Source organism: Citrus clementina, unplaced genomic scaffold (assembly GCF_000493195.1).
Source record: "Citrus clementina cultivar Clemenules unplaced genomic scaffold, Citrus_clementina_v1.0 scaffold_8, whole genome shotgun sequence".
NCBI classification, from domain to species: Eukaryota; Viridiplantae; Streptophyta; class Magnoliopsida; order Sapindales; family Rutaceae; genus Citrus; species Citrus x clementina.
This window is the reverse complement of record NW_006262022.1, coordinates 1227241-1254279: the sequence shown is the minus strand read 5'-3', so window position 1 is coordinate 1254279 and position 27039 is coordinate 1227241. Positions and strand designations below refer to the sequence as shown.

At 32.7% G+C, this 27039-nt stretch overlaps 1 protein-coding gene and 1 long non-coding RNA gene across 6 annotated transcripts; one reads left to right on the top strand and one right to left on the bottom strand.

Annotated features, from left to right (window-relative positions):
• Positions 1 to 246: 246 nt before the first annotated feature.
• LOC18034186 lies at positions 247 to 12830 on the top strand. 3 transcript variants are annotated; one of them, XR_002904254.1, is made up of 5 exons: positions 247 to 479; positions 562 to 674; positions 10916 to 10976; positions 11138 to 11227; positions 11691 to 12830. It is a non-coding gene; the product is annotated as an uncharacterized LOC18034186 (long non-coding RNA). The 3 variants fall into 3 exon arrangements; XR_002904252.1 differs by lacking the exon at positions 10916 to 10976; XR_002904253.1 differs by lacking the exons at positions 10916 to 10976; positions 11138 to 11227.
• On the bottom strand, positions 3696 to 17871 carry LOC18034541 (MADS-box transcription factor 27). Of its 3 annotated transcripts, none has more exons than XM_024178940.1 (7): positions 17690 to 17871; positions 15304 to 15382; positions 8092 to 8153; positions 6679 to 6778; positions 6525 to 6566; positions 6350 to 6433; positions 3696 to 6131 (listed from the first exon to the last, which is right to left on the bottom strand). In XM_024178940.1, the coding sequence occupies exons 1-7, from the start codon at positions 17869 to 17871 to the stop codon at positions 5973 to 5975; spliced, it is 708 nt and encodes a 235-aa protein (XP_024034708.1). In that variant the 3' UTR covers positions 3696 to 5972. The 3 variants fall into 3 exon arrangements, with proteins under 3 accessions (XP_024034708.1, XP_024034709.1, XP_024034710.1); XM_024178941.1 differs by having other exon boundaries at positions 6392 to 6433; XM_024178942.1 differs by lacking the exon at positions 6525 to 6566 and having other exon boundaries at positions 6033 to 6433.
• Positions 17872 to 27039: the final 9168 nt, after the last annotated feature.

Sequence of the window (27039 nt, the reverse complement as noted above, 5' to 3'; positions counted from 1 at the left end):
TTTATAACTATATTTTTTTATATCAATTATACAATTTTTAAATCACACACCTTAACACAAAAATGGGACTAAAGAAAGGGGTTTAAAAATCAATTTGGTGGATTCGGGTATCTATGTACGGTTCATCCAAGCTTGACATCTGTCCAACTTGATGCTTTTGTAGACCTTGATGCTTTTGTAGACCAATCACAGACAATCCCTGCCCTTCTTCAATATTAAAATCCGAATGTAGCCTCAGATATTTTCTTCTCTCTCTACACACGACGATTTTTTTATAAAATGAAAAACTCTGCGCTCCATTCGCGAGCATTCTTTCTGATTTTTCTCTAAAACGAAATGCCTTCTTTTTCTGAAAATTCTCCGTTCCTTTTCTGATCTCCTTGTAGTTCTTTTCATCATATTCTCGTTCGTACGAGAATGTGAAGAATCATTTCGCGTCGATTTGTTTTGCTTCGTTGCGTTGCAGTGTAATTTCTCAGGTTTGTTCTCCCACTTGTCTCCAGTTTTATTTTTTATTTATTTTTTCGTGAATTTTTATGCGGTGCCGTTTCATGAATTTAGTTATTGTGGAGCTTTCGTCTCGCCTGTAGCTGAATTGTTGACGAAGAATATTTTAAACAACTCGTCTGCTTAGATTCTTTCTTTCTGTAGTTCCAGGCTATGTATGTATAAGTGTAAGTTTATTTTCATTCTCTTCATGTTTTATTTATTCAATTTTTTGAATGCTTGTTTGATGGCGAAATTCTTCAGAATTGAATTGTCTAATTCATTTATAGCTTTATTTTAATTGGAGTTACCTCTAATGTGCTTAATAATGGCTGAAAGCCGATGTTTTTGTGAGTTATTTGCTCGAATACATCCAATAAGATTAACAGTTTATTTTAAGAGGCAACCGGTGAGCGGTACATTAGTCTTTCATTTTGATAGAATGAGGCTGTTAGAATTGCCATGCAACTAGTAAATCCAGTAGCAGTGCTTCTGATGCTAATTCTTTTGTCAATTAGCTAGTGATTATCATTAAAAATTTCAAGTAAGCTAGAGAATAGCCCAACATAGGCATACCGGTATCAGCTGAGGAAAGGGTTGGTTGGGTGGGGAAGATGCCCAAAGCAAGAATGTAGTTTTTCCAGTGAGGAGGTAGTCCCCATGGGCGGTTGAAGATTTAGGCGACGGATGTTGACAGGAGTGTACTCAGGAATTTTTTAGGGTTTGGCTAATTTCTTTTGTAAAGTATTTGCAAGTGTTGTTTTTTTTCTTCTAATAAATTTGAAAATTATTAAAAAGAATTATATCATGTGGTGACAAGAACCTTATCTGTCATACTAAATATTATATATAAAATACAAACTGATAAAAGATAAACTGATAAAAGACAATAATAGAGCCAAAGCTAAATATACAATGCAGACTCAGGAAAGAACACGATCTAAGTTCCTATTAGGCATTAGCGAGTAGAAATGAATTGGTAGTCTTGATAAATGTTTTCTTTCAGTGCTGTCCATTACGGTCTACGTAGCTAACCCATCAATATAGTTTACAGTGAGAATTGCAAGAGATTGATATTTAGAAGTTAGAAATATTGTACATATTATAAATCAAAAGTATTTGATAATTTTAGAAAGAAATATCGAAATCTAAGAAATATAGGAAATGCCTAATAAATTTTTTCTTTAAGCATTAAAAATTTGATCGAATTTTTGCATTCGAACCAACAAGAAATTTTGCCAGCAAACCAACAAACGCTACCTACAATTTACAAAAGAACTAATTTATTCCTGAGATTTCCTAAATTTTATTCCTAAGATTTCCTTTGATCTAGAAATTCACATTAGAAGGATCCGAGACAAATTGAACGTAACTTTAACATAAAATTATGTTAAATTAGGTAACAAAAACGGATTCAATTATAAAATTACTGTATGAAAACATAGAATTTCCAAAATCCCATATCCGGCCTCGCTGCCCTTCCCTCTGCCACTGGATGCATGTAAATTTGAATGATAGTTCTTTCAGTTTGGTACTGTTTTTCTAGATGGTATACTGCAAACTGAACCTTTTAATAATTCTACGATTTAAAGCTGATGCTGTTGATATTTGTTGAGAGGAGTGAAGAAATTAATAAGACAAATGTTACCAATGTCTGTGCTCTTTACGGTTTGTTAGTAAAATTCTCTTGGTAGCCCTTTCTGGTTGGTTTTTGTTTTTATTGTTTTATCATTTTTTTCCCTGCCCCCTCACTCTTATATCAGACACTTTATTAGATTTGGTTTTACGTCTATGCAAGGCGGTAAAACATTTCAAAAGGAAAAGGGATATTAAAAAAAAAAGGTTTTGATTCTTGGTATTGGCTATGGTTTTGGCACTTTTTTAGTACTTTATATCTACATGGAATAAATTATGTGAAAGAAGTGAAAAATGGATAAGTAGTGACAAATTCAATGGATATTGTAGGATTTTATGGGTGGATTGGTGCTTAGGTGCCAATGTCTAGATGAATTTAAAATACGGACTGCCAACATCTAGATGAATTTAAAATACAGACAGAGCTAACAAACAAGAAAAACACTGATTCTAATGGGCTTTTTTTTTTTGTCTTTTAGTGTATGAGAGTTCATTTTTTTTTGGTCTTTTCTCTCCGTCCGGATGAATTTTTTATGAGAACATCTGCACCTGAGCACTACTCTTTGTGGTTGTTTCATTTTATATTTAAATTGCAAAACCATGTTTTAAGTTTAATAAGTAGTTAAGAAGTTTAGGCTACATTCCAGTTTACATTCAACGAGCAGTGTGAGAAAGAAACGGTGTACTAGTGTAGGACTGCAAAAAAAGTATAGATGTTCAATCTTGCAGCATGTCATGTTACTAGATTTAGCTGACATTGTGCTCATTCACAAATTCACAGATTCATAGTAGAGTTTCTGCTTCTGGCCAACTTTCTTAGGTTTATGTATACTTGCAGCCTTGATCGTCTACTGAGACATTAATGCTGCATCAGAAGGAAACTTAGGTCCAATATGCCGTTTGTTAAAACTTGGGCATCTGAGTGGTTTCTTTATTGGTCTAAGATGTTTCAATGTATATAGTTTGAAAGTTATCAAAAGGAGAAAGTAGCTAGAATTCAATATTTTTAATATGAAAATTGAACTTTTTTTTTTTAAAAAAAAAAATTATCAGAGGGACAGGAGAAGGGAGAGGGAAGGGGTTCTCTTATGTAATCCACAGACTATGTAGACTAAGGAGTGAGTTTTCGTGATGTTGGTAAAGAGAGCCTCATACACATTAGTCAATTCGATGGAAACTTAATAAAATCACAGAATATGTAGATAATGGACCAGCCAGAATTAATGGAGAAATGCATGCTGTACACTGAACATTTATTTCAACCTGATGGCTCATTTAGACTAACATGAGCCTTGTTGGATTAGTTTTTACCAGTTTGGGTCTTGACTTTAAGGTTGTTTGGGTTGAAGACTTGAAGTTAAGCCAACCTGGTGACCTTGGGTTGGGTTCTTAGAGATCCCCAAAACCAAATCCAGCTCGATCTGTGCCTACTGTAGTGGAAGTTCTGGAGGATATTCATAGCTTGGGTCTTATGGATTGGAGAATTTAAATTCTTGGAAAGAGTAATATTGTGGAGTTACACTTCAAATCTTAGCTAAAGGGAAAAATCAACTGAGCCAAAATATACTTTGTTGTTAGTCCATATTAACTTGGATGTAGTAGGTACCATATTTTTCCTGTTGATGATAAAACTGCATTATATTTATGACGGTAAAAGAGTGACAACATCTGACATTATAACAAAATAGATTAATTAAATGAACAATAAATGGATGCTATTTTGAAGAAAATGTACTCCTCAAGTCTTTGTTGCCCAGTAAGTGTTATCTTGATTAGCATCAAGTTGCCATCATGTCTTGGGTGAAAGCTCATTGGTTTGCTTGCAATATCCAAATTGTTCCTGGTAAAGATACAACAAATATATTTAATAAATAGAAAATAAAATTCTAAATTGAACATTTTGAAAGTTGTAGTTATGGGAATATTAGTTTATTTGCTTTGATAATGTGCCTAGCTTAAAATATACATAATTTTGTCTTTTCAAGATAAGAGGTTTATTAATTTTATTTAAGTAAATGATTTGGTGCTGAATGGCTTGGGCAAAGCTGCACCTGGTTTGAAAAGTGTAAAAGAAAGTGAACAGGTTTCGCTATCAAACTAGTAGTCACTTCAAACACCTCTCAATTAAATTATTGGTGACAATTCTTAAGATGTACAAGCCCAATATGAATGCCTTTCGTGTGTTATTGTGCTCTCTCCCCCCCCCCCCCCCCCCCGGGGGGTCTTTTTCCGCTTGCTCTAGCTTTAAACTACCGCCTTCTTCCTATAATTTATTTTCACTTGATTAAAACTCTAAATTTATTGGTTGTTTTAAATAAACTGTTATCACTTAATTCTATACTTGAATGCTTTTTGTAAAGTTCAAACATCAAAATGCAGTGAAAATGTGTTTAAATGTATTAGATGAAAATGGGAGAATCAAGCTTTAACTTGTCATATTTGTTAGAGCTGAATTTTTTTTTGCAGAACACTGTGTATTGATTGGATATTCGAAGAGGAAGCTTTAACTTTGTACATTTGTTAGAGCTTAAGTTTTTGCATTTAGTGGTCACTTAATATTGCATTAAGATAAGTTTTACCTAGTCACTTTTGTTTCTGTTTCTGAATTTTTTTTAAAAAAATTATAATGATTTTTTTTCATGTTTGCAGTTGTAGATATGTGAGGTTGGGTTTAGGTAGCAGTTATTTAACAATATTTATCTCCTTATATTTTGGGCTTCATTGTCTATCCTCCTTTATATTTTCATTTCTTTTTTCCTTCGTGTTTTGAAGGTATCCATGTCCTAAATAATCACTATATAAACCCCTAAAACAAAATCCAATTTAAGGACCTGTTTTACTCTTATATCATATTTTTTGCCTTTTTTGTTATGAATTACAAAAATAAATATGATAAGAGGCCTATGTAAAATGGAGCAGTACATTATTTTATTATGAATTCTCGTGGTGTTACTTTATAAACTTTCGTAATTTAGATGTTGCACGTGTTCTTCTTGATATGGACAAAATGAAAGTTTGCACGTGTAGTTAGCTATTCATTCTCATCTCAACAGTGTCAATTTACTGTTTCTCTTGGAACTGTTATTTTGGTTTTATATATATTTTTATTTAATTCATCATAATAAAAAATGTAACTTTAGTCATTGCCTTACTGGGTAAAGAAGCAAAAATCCATTGGTCTCTGAATGGTGACCTTCTCCTGAACTGCGTTGTTTTTGGATTTGTTTTACTTCATAGATATTTTACATTTGCAATGACATTGAGACATAACGTTTCTCCATTTTTTTCTCATTTTTTTCCCTCTTTTGGGTGTCTGTCCTGTTTTCTCTTCTTATAAACTTCTTATTGGATAAAGAATCTATGCTAATACAAGAACTGTAGGCAGTAATCAATCTGATAAGCTTTTGCTTGAAAACTGATTGCTCCTCATTAAACACATAGCAGGAGTTCAATTTGAATCACCACACCCTTTGATAACAATTAGAGGAAGACCGGACACATGCTTTCCCATTATTGCATAGATTTACATCGATTGCTGGTTTGCGAGACCATCCTACTTAATTATAGAGTTTGTTTCATAAAATATTTCATACCAAATCTGTTCATCTGAAGCTGAATGTATAACTAGTAGCTGAAGTTCAGAAGCTCACTGATCAAATTTGACTTTTGAATTGTCGGGCCAGCTGTTGGTGGAAGTACTTGCTAATATGCATTCGCAGTCATTAAACTTCTTTGCTAATGCAGCTATAAGCTGTTGCAAATATTGAAGAAACATATTCAAGATAGAAGTATATCAATATGCCTATTAGTTATAAGTTATATGAGTGTCTTAAAAGTACCATGGGAAAACCTTACCCCAGTTGCATTGGTTTTGCTGGTGTATCATTCTTTTGGGGCTGGGGCTGGCTTAACTGGAGATGGAGTGGCGGGTGCATATCATACCCATTGCTGATAGTGTATGTAGGCTGGGAAATGCTATTTGCTGCATTTACATTTCTTCCTTCGTAAACCTGACCCAGAAACGTCAGCTTAGCCATAAAAGAAATATTCACTTTTACAGATTATATAATGTTTTTCTCAGGTTTTGAGTCTTAGTGGTATCAATTGTGCTCATGACAGGCCTTAGGTTTCAGGTAGGGGGTTTCGTTAGGTACTGAAAGACTTATTTATGAAATATTGGTGTAAGATATTTTTTTTAATATGTATGTAGGATTGTGTGGACAAATACCTTCTTTTTCAGTTCTCTATTTTCTTGGTTGATGAGGTTTACCTTCTTATGGAGTTCGAGGTTCTCTTGATGAAGGAGATTACCCTGCAAGGAAAGCAATGAGTGCCAGTTATTCAACATGGAATGATCACTTAATGAAAATCACCACAAATTACGGTCAGTCTTTGAGGGAAACCTTGCGGTTAAGTTCTTTGATCTCATCAGTTAAAACTTGGTCCTGCAAAAAAGTAAACGAACAACTGCATTAGTTTTTTCCCGAATACTACATATAAAAGAATGATCTTGATTACTATAGCATGGAGATTGCACCAGTGATAAGGTCATTTTACCTTTTTCAGACGGACTCCTTTCAAACTCATTTCCAGTTGGTTTTCCAGATTCTGTAGGTCTTTGACATTCAAACCCGATAGTTCTTCTCCCATCAGTTGCCTGCTTAGGTCAAAGCAGAAGTTCTTGTATGCTATTAGCAAATAACTATAAAACTCTAGTCCGATTAGTTCATCTAAATGATGATTACTACACATTTTAACTTAAATAATCACGCTGTCTATTGATCATATTAGCGGTTTGTTGGTGGTTAGTGTTGGTTGCCGGTATAATTCATTCGGTTTAACTAGTTCCATGTATCATCTCTAAGTCCATATTCAGAGAACCATCTCTTTGGTTTTTACTTTACCTATTGGCATTATAACATAGAAGCGATAACTGTAAATTAATAGTGCTGGATATTAGAATGCCTATATTTTAGAATTTTGGTGAAGTTGCAAAAAGGTCTAGAATTGTTCTGTTGAAGTCTAAATATACTTACGTGGTTCTTTTCCTACTAGGCTGAGAGTACTTGTCAAAAGTTCTATATATTGTTTTTGATAAGAAACTCAAAAATATATTTATGCTGAAGATTTAAAATAGATAGTGGACCAGCTGTCCTCTAAGAAAACAAAAAACTAAGAGTACGTGTTCGGCATTTAAAAATAGAACGAGGAATAGTCAGCCCTACTTGTTGATTTTCGATCTTGAAACCCTGTTTTGATAACATTCTTGTCTATATCTCTCTTCATCTCTCTCTTAAATGATTCTTCCCTGCTGATTCCCTAAAACTGGATTAAACAGTCATTCCCCATCTATCTCTTGAAAATGAGGTCTCTCTAAAATCAGACCTAGTACAATATATATCATTATTGGCTTCCTCAATAGCTGCCATGTGATGTGTTGTGTGAATATGGGTACTATGGATAAACTACCAAGCAAGCCCATTATCATGACTAAAAGTCACAAACAAACTTCATGGGATTATACTCCAATTTTCCTAGAAATTTCAACAGCTTTTCTAATCATTTCCATTCAACATTTAGCCTTCAGTTCTCAACTAGAATGGGTGTCTTTTGTGAAATAGAATGGCTGTCTTTTGTGAAATAGATGCAGGGGACATTTTTTTTTATAACATTAGCAAACATTTATTACATGAAGGAAAATGAAACAAGATTCATTAGATTGATCCAATGGCTAACCGATTCTTAAGAAAGGTAGTAAGGATGGTGTCACTACTTTAGGCATTCATGAGGACTTAGGTAGTCCTAATTAGAGGTTTGATAAGCTATTTGGATTCTCTCTCTATCTCTCTCTCTTTCTCTCTCTGAGGATGGCGTCACTACTTTAGGCATTCATGAGGGCTTAGGTAGTCCTAATTAGAGGTTTGGAACTCTCTCTCTCTCTCTCTAAAATTTGAGTGGAACATGATTCACCTGTGGCTTTCTTGCAAGTATCGTAGTTGTTGACTTAAATTTGCTGCCTCCCTTTGCCAAAACTACAAAGGAAAAATGAAAATATTAAATGAAAAGGAGATACTAACATTGACACAGTATGAGAAAAGAATTTCAAGAAGTTTATTAAATAAATGAAATAAAATGAATGTGCTAGAAGCTAGGTTCGAACATATTTTAGTTTTATTGTGATATTAGTGTATCAATGATTGGAAGTCTATGGAAATGAAAGTGGCATTAACGATTTCAATACAACGCTCATTATCTCATGGTGATATTTTGCAATTAGCATGCCCTTTAAGAGAAACAAAGATTTTTGGACTTTGTCTCATTTCTTTAGCTTGTTACAAATTATCTAAGGGGGGTGCAATACATAGGTAGACAACTAAATTAATGGAATTGTTAACATTTAATATCAATTCTGTGAGTCTTATGGTCATACTTCATTTCCCTATGATGTATAAATTATTATTTGAGATGGTTTTGATAGCATTTCGATATTGAATGGTTAGCTATAGCCATTGCAGAGACGAAACATCCTAAATGTTTTCAACTTTTTCTAGGATTTGGGTGGCTCAATTTCAATGGCAACCTGGTTTCTCAATCCAAGCAAGCAACAAACGTTATTTAAAGGGCCAAGTTAATAGATTTTTTACTACATAGCCACAGTTTGAGCTAGTTTGAGCTAGTTTGTTACTCCTCTTATGGACATCAATTATATTGCTATTCATTGTATTTTGTGATATCTTTTAAGACATATAAAATTTGAAATATATCTTTTTTTTCCCCTTCTTTTGAGCTCAAGCTTCTTCTTATATGGATTGCGCAAGTGATATCATGAACTACTTGTTCATTATTTTAGTATTATGTATCATAAGGGACTTTCTTATTTTCCATGGAAGCAAGAAGCAAAAGTTTAGTTGCTCCACCACTCGCATTAAGTATTGAGCTAGAATTTGCTACCATTACATTAAAGTTATTTTGATGGAGATGGTTGCCAAGTTATTGCTGAACTTACAAGCATAGGCTAGTAGGTAAAGCTCAGCATAATTTAAGCGGTTTAATGGTCTCTTTCATGGGCAAGATGTTACCAAATGGTTTCACAGAGGGACAAAAGTTAAAAGCAAATACAAACACAATCACATGGAAGAGTCGAATGACAATAATATTATGCATTTTGATAGGCCTCGTCACGTGTAAGTTGACGGAGCTAGTTGTCTTGTGGACAAAACCTAGGTGGAGACAAAGGACAATAACAAATACAAAGGCAATTACATGGGGGTGTCGAAGCCAAACCCTTTTGTCGAAACTGGCTTTGATACCTCATTAATTTGTCTCTTAACCTAAATCGAAAGCTTGCATGTAAGGGCAATAAGCATGTTAAAAACTTTAATACATTATTTCTTTGTAGGTGACAATATCTAGTTGCCATTTTTCACTACCAAATGTTTCTTCTTTTTATGTAGTTCGTCGACTTGTTTCTTTCTTTATGTTGTTTGACTTGTTCATGAAGATATATGCTGGTGTGCATGCTTTCTTATGAGCCGAGTGTTAGACTATTAATAATTGACATCTACTAAACTACTACACTTATACTAAATATGTGTGTGTAGTAGTTGATTCTTGGCTTAGGCTAACTATTATGTGATTGATGGTAGACTATTTATAATTGACATCTGCTAAACTACTACATTTATACTAAATATGCGTGTGTAGTAGTTGATTCGTGACTTAGGTTAACTATATGTGATTGATAACTTCTTTTAGTTTGGGGGTTCATTTTTTTCCCAACACATAATCACCTTGTTTCCCCCCCTTTCTTTTCCTTATATGTTCGTCTTGTTTTCCCCCTTTCTTTTCCCTTCTTTTCGCATTATTTTCCCCCACACGTATTCACCTCGTTTTCCTCCTCTCCTTTCTTTTTGTTTCGCTTTATTAGTAGTTTACAAGTTTACATTATTCTTATGAAACATTACCCAGATTTTAATTCTCACGACCCAGATTTTAACCCTCACTACCCAGTTTTTAATCTTCACTAATATTCGAAGGTCGCCTACTCCTCTTACATTTTTTTACAAGTTTACCACCTACATTTTGTAAGGAAGAAGATTGCATCTACTCAATTATGGATTCCATGGGAAGGAAATTAAACCCCATGTAATTGCTTTTATGGGAGTTTGAGCACTTGCTCTCACACATTGTGAGAGCTAGTGCTCTCCTATGAGGCCAAAGGCCTATTGGTTGAATATTTTCACATGTTGAAAGGCTTATAATGTGATTAAAAATGTTACTAGTTAATCAGCTTAATAATGCAACTGCTAGTTATATATTAAGTTTTCTCTAATCCTTTATGGCTAGAAGAAGAAAGTTGATGTTAGTCACTATTTACATGACACTATTCTAGGGAGTCAAGTATATCTCTTCTCAAATTGAATTGGCAACCTGACATTCATTATGTATAAGTTCTTGTTATGATGCTAATCTGAGTCATGTTGAAGTGACGTATCATGTCACTGAAACATTTGGTAGAGTGACGCAAATTTGACCATAAGCCACGTCAGAGGGGAAAGGGGGAACTCGGGTTTATTTGAACAAATTGACTGGTGGATCTTTTACTGTTTAGCTTGGAAAATGAGCATGAATATGTGAAATTCTCTCATAGTACTAGAATCCTTGTTGACAATGAAAGTGGTGCAGGGAATTTTATAATGTTTCGAGTAGAGGTCATTGATGATTAGTTTAGAAATTATCCATAGAAGTAGGTTCAATTGCTGACGATGACTACCTATCTTTGAAATGATTGTAGGAAAGAGTGCAGTTGACAAGTAGTTGCAATGGATAACAACATGTGAGAACCTGCAGAATGAGTAATAAACAACTATCAGTAAACTTTATTGAAGTTAGCTAGGATGTTGTAATTGATGACCTCAGTTCTCACATGTTGAGGATGGCACTAAAATTGTCAAAAATTAATTCGTTTAGGCTACTAATTTTGAGAATATGAATGTAATATTCGTGCCCTTTGCAGAGATCATGCACTCAATTGATCATCTGGAAGAAAATGCAGAGGGAAGCTCAAAATCTGGGTAGCATGTTGCATGGAAGGTCAAAATAATTGGTGGGTAGTCTTATAGAATATGGGTTAATGTTCTTTTTTTTTCACCATAATTGGTCCATATATTTGACAAAGATTCTGTTGTTCCTCTTATAGAAAGGATGAGCATTTGGTAAATATTTGATGTATGAAGGAATTTGGTTACACAATCAAGTTATTTCAGGCTTACATTGTGTATCCATATGATTTTGGCAGTTGACTTGAATATCACGAAGTGTCCGTACAAAAGTGTTTGGTGTATTCTGTAGGTTCTCTAGGCTTCTTTGGTTAGGAAGTTATAGGAGCTTCAGGCAGGCTCCCTGAAGTGCTTGTCTGTTGGCTTTCTATGAGATTCATGCTGATGGTGATGGTTACCCAAACACAAGAACCAAGTCATTTTGTTCTGAGCCTTGATCTCTGATACTTGTTACTATTCCAAATTTTTGCTAATCAAGCTCCCCCCCTCCTCCCCTCTTCTGTGTGACAGGTTTTCAGGTTTTCAGTTTAAGCTTTGGCGATCTTGGGAGCTTCAGGCAGGCTCCTTGAAGTGCTTGTCTGTTGGCTTTCTATAAGATTCATGCTTGATGTTGATGGTTCATGGAATCACATTGATGGGTGATGGTTATCCAAACACAAGATCCAAGTCCTATTGTTCTCGGACTTAATCTTTGGTACTTCTTACTATTCTAAATTTTTGTTAATCATGCCTTTTTTTCTTTTACCCCCTCTTCTTTTCTGTGCAACAGATTTTCAGTTGCTTCAGCAACATAAGCTCGCAACTACAGGTTTTAAGCTTTGGCGATCTTGGTTCAGCGCTTACTTGAACACAACCTTCAAGCAGTCAGGATCATAAATTTGAAAAATGCTTCTCATTCCGTTGCATTGAACGAACACCATGAGCATCAAACTCGAGAACGAGTGAGATTGACGCTATCTTTTAATATCTTTTAACACCTTGGCAGAGAATTGTTCCCAGGCTTATTACATTAAGCCTGAGCTAACCCTCTGAGCTCTGTAATTGGAGCTGAAGGAGTACAGATTGATACAAGCCAGAGCTAATCCTCTGGCCTCTATAGCAAGTCATCTACTGGTCCTCATGGTGGAAGCTACTGTACTAATCAATAGCAGCTTCCCAAATATCGCTTCCTCTTTATGTGCTAGCTTAGGGTATTAGCTTTAACCCAATATCTTCAGCGAGTGTTCGTTCATTAACTTGAAAGCTAAAGAAACGAAGCCTGCTGCCAAGTCCTTGTCTGGGGCTCATCAAAACTGTATACCTCCAGAGAGCTACATCATCTTTTTCAGATCTATTTGATCTAAAGATGAGTCACAGAAGCAGAGTCTGTTGTATCTGTCTCTCTGCAAAATTTTGTTACACCCTCAAACAACAAACAACTTGGTTAATATTCCAGAATCTTCATGATTAATTATAGAGAATTTAGACTTTAGAGTGTGTTTGTAATCGCTTTGCTTCAGCACAGCTACGAAATAGATTGATAAAGGGTCCATTTGTTTTAGCTGCTTTTAGGCAATTTAACAACGAAATTTTTCGTTGTTAAAGTGTTTGGTAAATACTTAGATTCTATGAACTCCGTAAACTATAACTAATTCTTTATTTCATGGCTTCTGTCGTTTCTTTTAACACTTGACAACTTTTCTTAACAGTGAGAGCTTTTATCCCTTAGAACAGCAATACGAAATAGAATCAAACTCTCACTTTTGCTTGTACTCTAAAGTAGCTATGAATTGAAAAACCAGACCGTTTCAGTATCGAACATACCTCTACCAATCCATGTTGAAAGTCACTTGACTGTTATAATCATCTTTCTCCTAGAATCAAGTAAGATCATCATAACCCCAAAAAGCGTAGGCCATAGCTTCTACCTCCCCTGGATCATTATGCTCATTGGAAGCGAGACTACTCTTCCTTGTAGAACCAATGAAGATCGCTCCTCTTCCCTTGGATTTGGGGTGAATCACTATCCTTCCCCTTTGATTTAACATCTGGCATAAACTAAGCAAGCATAATAATCCCAAGTTGACTCCATACTACTGGCCAGAAGGGAACGGGGTTTTCATTTTTCATAGATCCAACCCAATAAAGGTTATACATTGTAGCTTGTCTTGCATTTCTCTGAGTCTGGCATTTAGGGTTTGTTTATATGTCGTGCTTTTGCCTAATTTCGAATGTATACAGCAAAAAGTAGTTGGCAAACAGGCACTTTCACTTGCACTTGCTGCTTACTTAGAGGACAAGTGATTCCACTCCCCTAGTAAAACCGGTAGCATCTTAATCATAAACATAACATTAGGGTACAGCTCTACCAAAACCACAACTACAAGAGTAGCTCAGGCGCACCTTTTTCTGGTTTGTCCTAACTAATGCATCAAAAAGCATTAGCAAGTTAATGTGATAAATAATAATAATTATTATTATTTTTTAATTTCCTAAGCATATTCTTAAAAAGCGCTAAAATGTGAGTGAATTTCTAAGATGTACTAAAACTGTTTTCGACGGATTTTAACTATTTTTATCCTTTAATATGAACGATAGTATGAGAGAAGCTTTTATTAATAAAACAAAAATATACATCTAAGCACAAAGCCGTAATAAGCTTTACCTCTCATCAATCCACGTTATTATAAGAACAATCTGAGGGTTTAAAGAATACCATATTTTGTTAGCAAGTGGATTATGATATTCTGTACTTTTTCTATTAATTGTTCACGTGGCACTATCGAAACTTTACCAATGTTTTTATTGACACTTGATGAATTGGTAGCTCACAAGAGATTTATTTACATCAAATTTATTCATAGGATATGCCAAGTTCTATTTTTTTTTTTTTTTTTGTGGCATTTTTTCTGAGTATCCTTGATCTCTTCCATTATGAAAAAGTCGTCATATAATTGCATGTTCAATAGATTGTGTCCATTCTTCCAAAAACCTAGCTTCGCGGAGCATAAGAGAGTGAAATATATATGAGGAAAACAATGGAATAGAGTGTGGATATACATAGCTAAATGAACTATAACAATCATGACTCCAAGCTAGTTTGATCTTGTGCGGAATAAAATATACAAGGTTGTGATTGATAGTTATAGGATAATAATGCATAAGCAATTAAAATATTAATCATACACTATAATAAATTCATGACAAAAAATCTTTAAAAACTCACCATAGCTCATATCAGCATAGGTCATAAAGCTAACCTCCTAGGCAGCGGCAAAAATCAATCTAGTTTGGGAAAAACTGATTAATACCAATTGATTTTTTTTTTCTAATTTTTCATGTAATTTAATAATTTTTAATTTTATTTTCAAGTTTGTCCCAATTCAACTCTATATCCTTTTTCAATTGGGAGCTAGAGACTTACTTTATGAAATAATTAAAATATATATGTATTGAATAAATTGGAATTATTAGGGGCTAAAATATAATTATTACTATTTTAACTTATTATAAAAAATTGTTATGGTTTAATTTAATTGAAAGAAAAGTATGCTAATATATTTTACTATCATCTGTAGTATTAGAAAGTTACAAAAATGACATATAGTAGCAATTTGCAACATTTTCATAATTTCATGGTTTATTTTTATCACAGTCATACTTGCTATTTTTTTTTATCAAATATAAATATTTCATCTTCTCTATTAGTAAAACAAAAATATACAAAAATAATTCTTTTATGGTATAATTTTACTAATTTATATTATAAACTTATGTTTTACATTTGTTATCATTCCTTTATTTAACATATATAATTTGCTGAAAATTTTAATATCACGTTGTTCGATATATGTATTCGTTAGCTTTTTATATGCATCAACATTCACATAAATATTATAACGAATATATAGATTAGTCCGGCTGATCAAAGCTCCCAGGTTCGCCCCTGCACCAGTTGCGAATGGTACTCCTAAAAGCCGGACTGTTTTAATATAATAAGGACGCTTGTGTATGGAATAATATCAGTTACTAACTGACGATATATCCTCCTAGTAACCCATAAAACTAATATCAGATAATTATTTTTCAATTGATACAGGAGAAATAATTCACTTGAATTAGAGTTGTGAGAGTTGGCACTTACCGTGACTTCTGCAGCAGGGTTTAGCAGCTGCTGATTTTCCTGTTTCAGTTTGTTGTAGCGTTCAATTACAGATGTCATCCTGCCAAAAAGGAGCCAATTATATTGTATTTATAATTCTTTGCATTCACATAATTTTGCATGTAACTGAAGCATTTCACAGCAGGTTAGATAAGAAACGAAGAAGTGACCGATCGACTAATCATTAATGCAAGTTCATACAGATAAATTAATATGTTCATTTCCATGAGAATGAATGTGAATAGTTGTAAAGGTAGTGATGCAAACTTGTGTATAACACAATCTTTTTTTTTTCTTTTTTTTTAAATCATGATCTCTAAATGATCCAATCTCAAGTAGCACAAGCATGACGCAAACAAATAATCAAATACAAGTTCTTAGACTCTTGCAAGAAATTTTCTTTCTCGATAAGATCACTCAATCATTGAAACAAATTAAAATGACACACAAAAAAGAGACTAGGTCCATATGGGTAACTAAATGTCACATCTGAAATGTAGTGCATTAACTATTTGATGGATATACATATATAAGCTCATTTCTCAGCTCCAAGTTACATTCTTTTCCCACCACTTTTCTCCAGTTACTTGTGGAGTACTGCTTGTTAGTTGTGGTAAGAGTTTTAAGCACCTTTAAAAGTTCCAAGCCCTACTAAAGAAGGAATTGACAAATTGAATGTGTAGTTGAGATATCCTACAACACAATGATATATACTAGTTGAAAGAGCAGGCTAATTAAGGGAACATAATAACTCTACCTTTCAAAAAGCAGTATAAAATCTAAAGACTAAAGAAACAACTACCTGAATATTTTATAAAATGAAGACTACTTAAAATTAGATACATCTAGATTAATAGAAACCTATCAAATGAAGATCACTAAAAATTAGATAAACCTAGATTAATGGAAACCTATAATATCTGTTTCTTTCCGGAATTTTAATACAACTACTCAATAGTATATATTATGTCAAATATATACTTCGTTATTTTAATCACCAACATCATTGATAAATTTCCCGGGGGGGGGGGGGGGGGGGGGGGAAAAAACAAAAAAACCCTTGGTGCAATGCACTTTTTCACTAATTTTTAATCTTCTGTGTCTTGACTCTTTTCACGATCGAGATGAAAAGATGGTGAGAATTTTAGTGGAAGATGTGCCACCTAGTAGTCAAATACTTTTCTTCAAACTAAATATTCTGAGTCATGACCAATGCCAAATGCACATACGATAGAAATCAAGATTATTTGGGGATAAATATATGATAAGAACCAAAATTGTAAATCTGGCAAGATTATCAAAACCATTGTCGCATGTAAATATTTCAAGAACTAAAGACCAATACAACATTCATAAAATCTTTTTAACACATTCGCATCAAGTTAAAATATCAATAACCATTATCACAAGAACAAAAGTCACGTATTACGACATTCCATCTTGTGTAGGAGTCTCCGACATAACTATCTTAGCACACATACGTATCATCGCACAGATAGGAAGATTACAAACTTAAAAAAGGCTCAAATCTTTCAGCTACAAGTTTCAAAGATATAGAGAAGAAATCACTGACACAACGACTTGATGAAACCGCCAGATTTGCCTCAACGATGCATGGAAAAACATAGAGCTTTTAATTCAATCGCTAAAGTTTTATCAGCGCTATATGCAGTGTTTAAACAATGCCTCAGCACCACATGCAAACTCTGCGCCTTCAGTACTGCCTGCTGACTAATTAATTTCTCTCAGAAAACGTAAAAAAGAAAAGAAGACAAATGGAGAGAGAGAGAGAGAGAGAGACCCATTTGATAAGCACTTTAACGACTTGATTAAGCTCTTAAGTCATACATTTAATTTTGCCAAACAGATCATTTTTAGTATCGCTTATTTTCTTTTCTTAAATTATGTAATACACACGCACATCCGAAAAGTAGACTATGATGTACATGAATCTATCGACAAATATGTTACAGAATTTAAGCTTTGTGCTTATAGCATGAAGATCAAACATTAGTATTTCCTTGCTGGTAAAAAAAAAAAAAAAAGCATGAACAACAAAGGCGTATATATTTTACGTAAGCCAAATGCAACAAAAAACACTAACTCGTTCGATCCTGTATGTACACATATACTAGCAATAATAATATCATCCGAACGAAAAATCATTGATGAAGTATAAATATCTTCGGGAAAAAAGAAAAAGAAAGAAAGAAAGGCTATGTATAGATGGCAGATAATTTTTTTAATATAAAATAATAACAAGTGCGAATTAAAACAAAAAAATCAACAATAAAGAGAAGCATAGATTAATATTAATTATTTAGAGAAAGGAAAGTAGAAGTGATGATGAAGAAGAAGATGTAATTACCTAGAGCTTGAATACTCATAAAGCTTGGAAGTGCTAGAGAAGATAATTAGCCCAACTTCAGCATCGCAGAGAATCGAGAGCTCTTTCGCCTTCTTCAACAACCCATTTCTCCTCTTCGAAAAAGTCACTTGCCTGCTCGTCGAATTATCAATCCTTCTGATCACTATTTTCCCACGACCCATCTCGCTCCTTAGATCAAACAAAATTAATCACAGCACCGTTATTACTGATATTCAAAAGTCAAAACTTGATGAACAATACAATTATCGCGATAAATTAATTTTTTTTCTAAATACTACAAAAATTAACACGATACAATTTCATAGTAAAACTAGGTAGAAAAAAATGTAACACTTACGTATAATGAAATGAAACGAATAATAAACGGATCACTATGGTATGATTATATATACTTATATAAAAGAAACTAAAAATAGAAAAATAACCACAAAAAAAAGAGACAAAAGAAAAAAAAAATTCAACTTACTTGTTCGGAGCTATATAGACTATGAAGTAAGAAAATAAAAAGCGATTTTTTTGGAGAGATGTTCGATTATGGAAAATTTTTATGGAAGTGGTTTTTAAAGACGCAGTACGATGTAAAATTCTCTTATTTAAGGTAACAAACCCGGTTTTGGGAGCCCGAAAACAGCTTAGTGGATTTGTTTTTCTCTAATCGCGGGCTCATTAAAATAATCGTTTTACTCGCTCGTTGCGTGCGACAGTTGTCCAAGCGAATCTATTGTTATCGCGCTGGGGAGCCTTGGAGAATCGAGAGATCGGGTCAAGCTGTGAGCCATAAGCAAAGATTCAGATGGACAGATGTAAGCGTGGGAGAGCGAGTGCGTCGAATCTGCACGCGCGAGTGCGGGAGAACAGTTTCCTCGTAGTCTCAGAGCGCCCCAGATTCGTGGGGTGAGTGTTGAACTAGTGGAATTGTGAGCAGTGTTAATCGAATAGATCACTGACACGTGTTGTTAACAAAACCGAGGGCGGTTTTTGTCCTTTTTTTATTTTTAATTTTCGGAAAAAAGAGTTGTTTAAAGGCCTTTCTACAATTGACAAATGTTATTTACTCTATGTGGCAACTATAAGCTTGCACGATCGCCACGTTGGCAAATAAATTTTTTATTTATTTTCTGTTTTTGTTTAAATTGTAGCCTTGAATAAAATACAAATCAAGTTGAGGCTACCCATATTGAGTTAACCAATCATTGGTGGTTGAAATTTTCCTGTATATTTGAATTTGACACACTTTCTTAAATGTAAATTAAATCGCATCACAATTATAATGTGATTGACGTTAGAAATTCTTCAAGTGCCTTTTTTGTAGGTTGATCTGTTGCAATCGGAGTAGGGGTTTTTGTTTGAAAATATTTCCTTGAGATTAGAAGCTCAAAATTGATTGATTGATGACATTTCCCTTTTGAAACGTTGCGAAATGGTGTATTAATCAGGCTGTTAATTCATCCAACTGGCTTAATTTAAATATTGGGGTGTTAGGTACAATTCTATTGCTTCTTGGTCCTATTAATTCAACAATGGAGTCTTCTAATTAATTGTTGCATTAAGTGACGTCATGATTCCTGAACCCTAATTGAACTCTTGGATCATACACTTGATAGATGTGTGGTGTTCATAATCTTTTCAGGCTCAAGAGTTCACTTCTTCTAGCAATAAAATTCTGCCGATGATTTGATTTTATGAATTATTTAGCGCATTATCAACTGTTATTCTCTCATAATTTGCGCTATCATATTATGAGTAATGATATAGTTACAAACTCTTGTACAAACTGATGTGACGTTAATTCATTGGTTAAATTAAATATCTCTTGGCACACACGATTTATTTCTATTATTTTATATTTTCATTCAACCAATGAATTAATGACACATCAGTTTGTACAAGAGTTTATGGCTGTATCATCACTCATCATATTACATACCTTAGCAAATACATATGAAGTCATCAATAGATAACTAATAAAAATTTAACCAAAAATTATGATAAATTTTGGTAAGAAACACTTACTACAAACACATCTTAGAATCTTTGAAAGTTCTTGTTTATTTATTAATTTATTTTGTTTCAATTAAGGTTTCTAAAACAGGCAATTGTGCACGCAACCCCAGGAAAAGAAAAAGAAAAAGAAAAGGAAAAAAGAAAAAGGCTTTGTTCTCTGTTTCTTGCTTCTGGCATGCAGCTGGTTGTTTGGGAGTTGCAACTGTCAATTATCAACCCCATCTAAAATTCTAATCAAAAGAAAAAGAAAAAAAGAACAAATAACAAAATAACAAAAAGGTAGAGATGCATCAACTTTATTTGGTTATGCCGATGTAAAAATTAGGCAGCCTTTTTTGTTACATTTGTTATCTTTTTTATTAAAAAAAAAAAGAGAGAGAATTATTAACTTATTTGCTGGTTTTTCGAAGAGAAAGTTAAATGAGAGACTGACTAGAATGCAGGCATGTGATTTGCTCAATTTCCAAGCTTCTATAGCCATAATAAAAAATAATCTTCTTCTAGTATACTTAATAAATAATTAGTTTTAGTTCAACGAACATTTAGCTATTCAGTAACATGTATTGTTGAGAGTTTTGTGGTCTTAAAAAATAGAGTTTATATATAGTTTGGTTATATTTCAGGATTAGAGTATTGTGGGGCGGTCTATAATAATGACCAATTAAATAGTCATATATATTATATAAATTGATTAAAATTTTAGAACGTCTGCAGTGATAATACATACATACATGCATACATACATATATGTGTGTGTATTCTAATACAAAGCAAAATAAAAAATAAATTAGGCTTATTTTTCTTTATGATTTCAAGTGTTGCAAAATAACAAACTATTATATGAATTACTAATTGAAGTATAACACTTCACTACAATTACATTTTAAAAACAACAATGTACTATATTTCTGTCACTTCCAATACTCTAACATGATGTCACATTGGAAAGTAATTTTTTCATCAAATTAAACCCAAATTTCTAAATGTAACCATAAAGGATAAAAAATTAAGAACTATTATTATTATTATTATCATCAACATATAGTACAATAAAGTAAAGGAGAAAAGTATTGAAAAATTGTTGAAATTCACGAACCCTAACCTTAAATCAAATTCACAAACCCTAACACTAATTCAAATTGATCTAAAATCGCCAACCTTTAATGAGGTGGTGAGAGGTTAAGGATCACTAGCGCTCGGTAGCGTGATGGATGATGTTGTTGTGCGCAGAGGTAGGGTGTTGGAGTTGCTGCACGCATTGGCACAATGTCATTGAAGTTGCCACGAATGGCAGCATATGGATGGGGCCTTTGTAGGTGAGGAGACCAAGTTGGGGTTCCGTGTGCAATGGCACGATTATGCAGCTATTGCATGCGATGAAGAGTGGTCAGGGGTTCTTCTTCAAAATGGGGTTGTGGATATGTTTTCGCTTTTAAGGTTTGTAAATTTTGTTAAAATTTTTTAATTTTATGATTTCATAGCCAAATTCAGGATTTCAAATTTTTGGGGTGAGTAGTGAAAATCTAAAATCTTTGGAGCATATATTTTAATTATGTTAAGGGTTATTTGTCAAATTTTCAAACATTTGGGGTTGTTTTGGATATTGTATTTTTTTTTCCTTTTTATATAATTTAAGGAGTTATTCACTGGGGGCAATATTGGTATTTTATAAGTTAATTAATAAAAGTGATGTAAATGTAGTAAACAATTTTTTTTTAAGTTATTGTGGTGAACGTGTTACAGTTCAATAATTTATGCAGTGGTATGTTATTTAGCCAAATTTGGCATATTAAAAGGATAATTACCCCATAAATTAATTAAAATTTGATTAACTTTATAATCCATATCAAACTCATAATACAAGACATGAATATGAATTAAAAGAGAAAGTAACCAAAGCATAAATAGGTTTTATGGGGAAATACATTATTATAATAAAATTCTAAGCTTTATCTATAAGTCACTTTAAAAAACTTTCCACTAACTTTTAAAAGTTGTCACCAAAATGAAGAAAAGTATAGAATAAATAAAGTTTAAAAAAATTACCAATTTTTTTTGGTTAGAAATTATTGAATAAGTTGCTTTTGATCTAAGATCAATATTCAACATTTCTTACTATAGTAGTTTTGCGATGTGTTGAAAGGTTGAGCAATTTGGGTTTCAAGGTCGTTATGTTGTTGTTGTATAAAGCTGAGCTTTTGAACTTATACTAGGGGGATTCTAGAGAATTCTTGTGAGAGATTTGAGAGAGAGAAAGCTTGTTCTTGAGCTCTATAATTTAGCTTTGAGTTCTTGTATTTTCTTTATTGAATCAATCAATAAATTAGCTTTGGTGGTTCCGCCGATGGATATAGGTCTTGTAAAAGACTTAATCATGTTATCTTGTGTGTTCTCTGATATTAAGCTTGTGATCTAATTTCATTTTTTTATTCTCAATTAGGTGCTTGAGTTGTTTTTGTTAATTTAGTCAGTCCTTGAATTGGTTAGATTCATCTTCAAATTTGTGTGCAACTTGAGCTAATCTTGACAAAGATCTTGGGTAGTGCATTGATCTTATTAAGCTTTGAAACAAATCAATCTCTACACAAGTTCTAGCTTATTCTATACACAACTATATTTTTAAATTTGTATCAATCAACTATTTTACCAATAACAACATTAAAATTTGTTAAAAAATCTAAACAAAATGATTATTTAACCCTTAAATGTATTAATAGAAAACCCATTATTTACAACATAAAAAATAAAAATAAAAGACCATTCAATTGACTTACTTGTTTATATACAGTCCTGCTTCTTATGTAATTATAAATGTTGTTGTTTTTCAAAGTTTTAAAGAGTACAATAGCTAATACATTTAAGGATGAAATAATTATTTTATTTAGATTCTCTAATAGATTGTAAAAGTGTTAGTGGTAAAGTAATTGATTGATATAAATTAAAAAAAATAGGGGATGCGTAAGACATGTCAAAAATCTTTTGTAGTTAAATGTACGTATTACAAAAGAGAGGTGGTGCAGACATAATTTTTCATTTTTCGTTCCTTATTTGGTGGTAGATATTTTCGGCTTGGTACATACTGACAAACTTGATTTATATTTTAAAAGTTTGGTAGGTCATGAGACATTTCTAGGTTATATCTGCAGCATCAGAAAAGTGCTAAAGAAGAGAGTTTTAAAGCTGTGGAAATAGTTATTAAATCTAGATGCCACCTGAGCTAGGCTGCTAGGATTATATAGCCCTTCACACATCTAACCCATAATTCGTTTCTAATAAAGAATGAAAATGATAGTGATCAAGTAGGCAAGGCTTTTTTAAGCTGGTGTTTCACTTCAATTTGTTGAGGTTAGCATAATAACTAATAATCAAATAAATTCTTTGAGAGAAATATGTCACATGTTCAACAAGTCCAACCAAATATGAAGTAGTATTATTCCTCCCAAGTTTAATCTGAAATGTTAAAAAGTAACATAACAATTGATAACTTGATATTCTCTTATCATTTATCGTGCAAACAACTAATACAACAATAAGTCACATCCACATACAACATAAATATCAACGAATTGAAAATGCATGCATGCAACCTAACCAAAAAGTAATAAGGGAAGTTTTTGAATTTTAATAAGGAAGTTTACAATAATTATAGAGAGTTTTTCTCTTCATGTTAATTTTTGTAAACTTTCTTATTTTTAATTTAATTATTAAAATTAAATAAAATTATAATTACAAAAATTAACATGAAAGTTTTTGAATGAAATTATAATTATAAAAAATTAACATTTTGGAATTTTGAGATTTATTTGTTTTAATATTCAGGGGTATTCTTGTAATTATAATTTTTTTAGTTTTTAAAATTTTATAGAATAAAATAGTCTTTTAATTCATTTAAGGGTAAAATAGTCATATTATAGTGTTAAAGTAGTTGATTGATATAAGTTTAGAGATAAAATTGGTGTAAAGACTATGTCAAAATCTTATAATGTTTAGACATACATGTGATAAAAGAGAGGTGGTGCAGAAATAATTTCCTAAGTAATAATAAATAAGAAGAAGAAGAAGAAAACTCTTTTAAATAGCAAACCTTTAACATCATTTGAAAGAAATTCGTATACCAAATAATTAAGGTGCAATATTAAATGTAAATTTGGGATTCAACATGATTTAATAGTACTACTATTTATTGTGAGTGTTAATTGGTTTAACAAGTAAAACTCTGTGTAAGAGATTTCCGGCTTAAATCCTGCTCCTATTTGTGAGAGTAAGGATGGCAATGTTTCGGGTTACAGATGGCCCGAATAATGAATAAAGGAACGGGAAATATTTCATCCCGGACTAGTTAATTTTCTGGGACACAAAATAGGCTTGATCCTGACCCAAAGAAAATTCTATGTTTGAAGTGTCATCTCTGAAATTGGACAAAGATCAATTGAGTTTTGAAGCCACATATACAGGCCTGAATCCGAGCTCAAATGGGATTGCTAGGATCCTGCACGCCTGAACCTTGCAGAGAATTCCACATTATGAGAAGGAGATTTAATTTCTATTCATATTATAATTGAATTCCAAAAAAAGAAAAAAAAAAGTCCACCGACATTTGTCGAAATGATTTTTTTAGTAATTTTATATAGTTGACAATCTAAATTTAAATTCTAAGAGATAAGAAAGATACAATGGAAAAAAAGATTATTTAGGCTTTTGCCCAACCCTGCAGCTTCTAATAAAAGAAGAAAAATGATGTTACTCGTAAATTAAGAATGCCATTTTCTTCTTATTATTAGATTGTTTCACTTGATTGATCTGACTAGCATTAATAATTTTTGTGGTGGTGTGGCTTTTCAACCTAAAAGTTGTGATCAATAACTCAAAGGTCATGGCTACATTAAAGTGGTTCTAAAATAAAATGTGAATCACAGTTACACACGTAAAATAATAAATAAATAAAAACACGTTATAATTTTAATCGTATGATTATGAAAGAGTGTTCTACCGCGGAGTGATTACTACATATCCGAACCCTAACTCAAATCATATTAGTCAATAAACAATACCTGAATTACTAGGTGCAATTCTAGAAACAACGTTAGCTATTTTTTCAAAAGTTCCAAACGGTACATATTTGTACTAATTGGCTGCATTTTTATTGGAGTCAGTGCTTATCGGGGCTCACTCAAGCTGCCAAAGTGTAACATGTGAACCGGCGGAACACCAGGTACACATACAACTATTTGTTAACATTTGCCCTGTGAAAAGTGCATCTTTGGGCATTGCATCAGGAAATTAATTGAGTCCCGGCTCATACAAATTATGTTACAATTACCGGACAATTTAATAGTAACATTAAATGAATGCACACGTCTTACATTATCTGACTGATTCTATTACTAATATATTGCATATATTTAAGTGTCATTGTTTTGGCTCGAAAACAGATCATACGTGCTAGTTTCGGCAATAAGCAAAGTCTCATATCAGATGAGTATATAAATTTATACGTAAGTTGCACGTACGTTAATTAAGCTGAGATTAATGCTTATGGAATAAGATAGACAAATTTAGTTCATTCGTATATGCAGCCACATGCACATTTTTTGAATTATACCGACAATAGCGACATGCGCATGAAGGGATTTAGTTTCCGTACGTCCTGCGCTAGGCATCTAATATATATGCATGCCTTTGTCGAACTTACGGTTAATCCCAACACAGGAATAAAGTAGCACCAATATGAACATTGTTAAAAAATGAAACAAAAAATAAAATGCATATGGTCATTGCACGCCTTAGCAATTACGCTTACAATATTAGATATAAGAGATCACATTAAATGCATCCTTAATTATAATACCTCTTGTTACTCCATTAACGTCAAAATTAAATTTAACATATGAGTGAGTTTTTAAATCAAGGATTCCTGACTATATTAAAATCAAAAATAAAATATAAGATAAGAAATATATATATTCCAATACACTAAATGACATAATACACTGTATTGAAATCTGTATTTTTTGTCTGTCTGTCATTCTGATTGGAACATTTCTATTAACATGTATAGTGCTTATTTTTGTTAAAGAGATAATATGTTGAATATAGTTCTTCTAGGTTAAGCAAATAAGCTGAGTTAAGTTTGGCTGTAAATTATTATTATTATTATTTTTACAATATGAAATTTCGTTTGGGTATAGATATAAACATTTTATAGAAGAATTCTAAAATCTCATAAAACTACTGTAAAACGATATATGAGGAATATCCCCACGGACACTTGAACCCACATCCTGAACATTATTATTAGAGGCCCAGCACTGATTTTAAGTGTTAAATTAGAAGAGAATATGAATATATATATATATATATATATATAAGTTGTGAGTCCTGTGACTATGAGTAGGAGTTTGATGCCATAAGGATATTAACCAGATACTACAAAAACTTGAAATATAATAACAAGAGTGACAATCTCCCGATCCAAAATATGAAGTCATATTTTGAATTGGTAGCAAAAGCTTGCCCTAACACACGGCAGCACCCTAGTTTTTTTTGTCCTTTGTGCAAGTACGAAATAAAATAAACATATTGTGCAATGATCTTATCATCTGATTGGCCAATGCCCACGTGAAAAAGATTTACTCCAATATCCTATGAAGATACGGTTTCCTTTGCAAGGGTGGTCCTAGGATTACATTAACCCGATAAGGATTAGATTATGCTGAAATTAATTAATTAATACAAATTATGTGCCTCTAACGCCGAGCTTAGCCAAGTGTCAATCATCAATAGATTATAGATTTGTTTTTTTCACCAAATACGGCAAAGGCACTGCATGCCCAAATACTTAACATTATCTTGTAATCCCAACATCAAACTAACAAATTGTTAAAAGAGTTTTATGAAATTTTTAAATCCAATGTAAATTTCTAATCCGCAGTTGTATCGTACCGAGGAAATTGTCCCTTAAAACTTATTGGAGCCGAATGAATAATTTATAGCTTCAAACGAGAATCTTAGCTGTCATATATAGATAGATAGATACAGGTCTCTTCTATTAGTATTGGGGCAGTTCGCGTTACAAATACAGTGCAGCAGTGGGCGCCCTGTTTAGACTTTATACCCTAGCAAGCTTGGTTGCCATCATACTTTTGCTTTAATCGAATTATTAATTAATTCCTCTAGCTGTTTTATGACTACTGAGTACTGACTAGTATTATATGCAAGAGAGATCGAGAGAGAGAGAGAGAGAGAGAGAAAGGATATTGTTTTCAATATTTACCATCTTTTGAGGCATTTTTTTTTTTGGTAATAAATATCTATAAAAGATATTT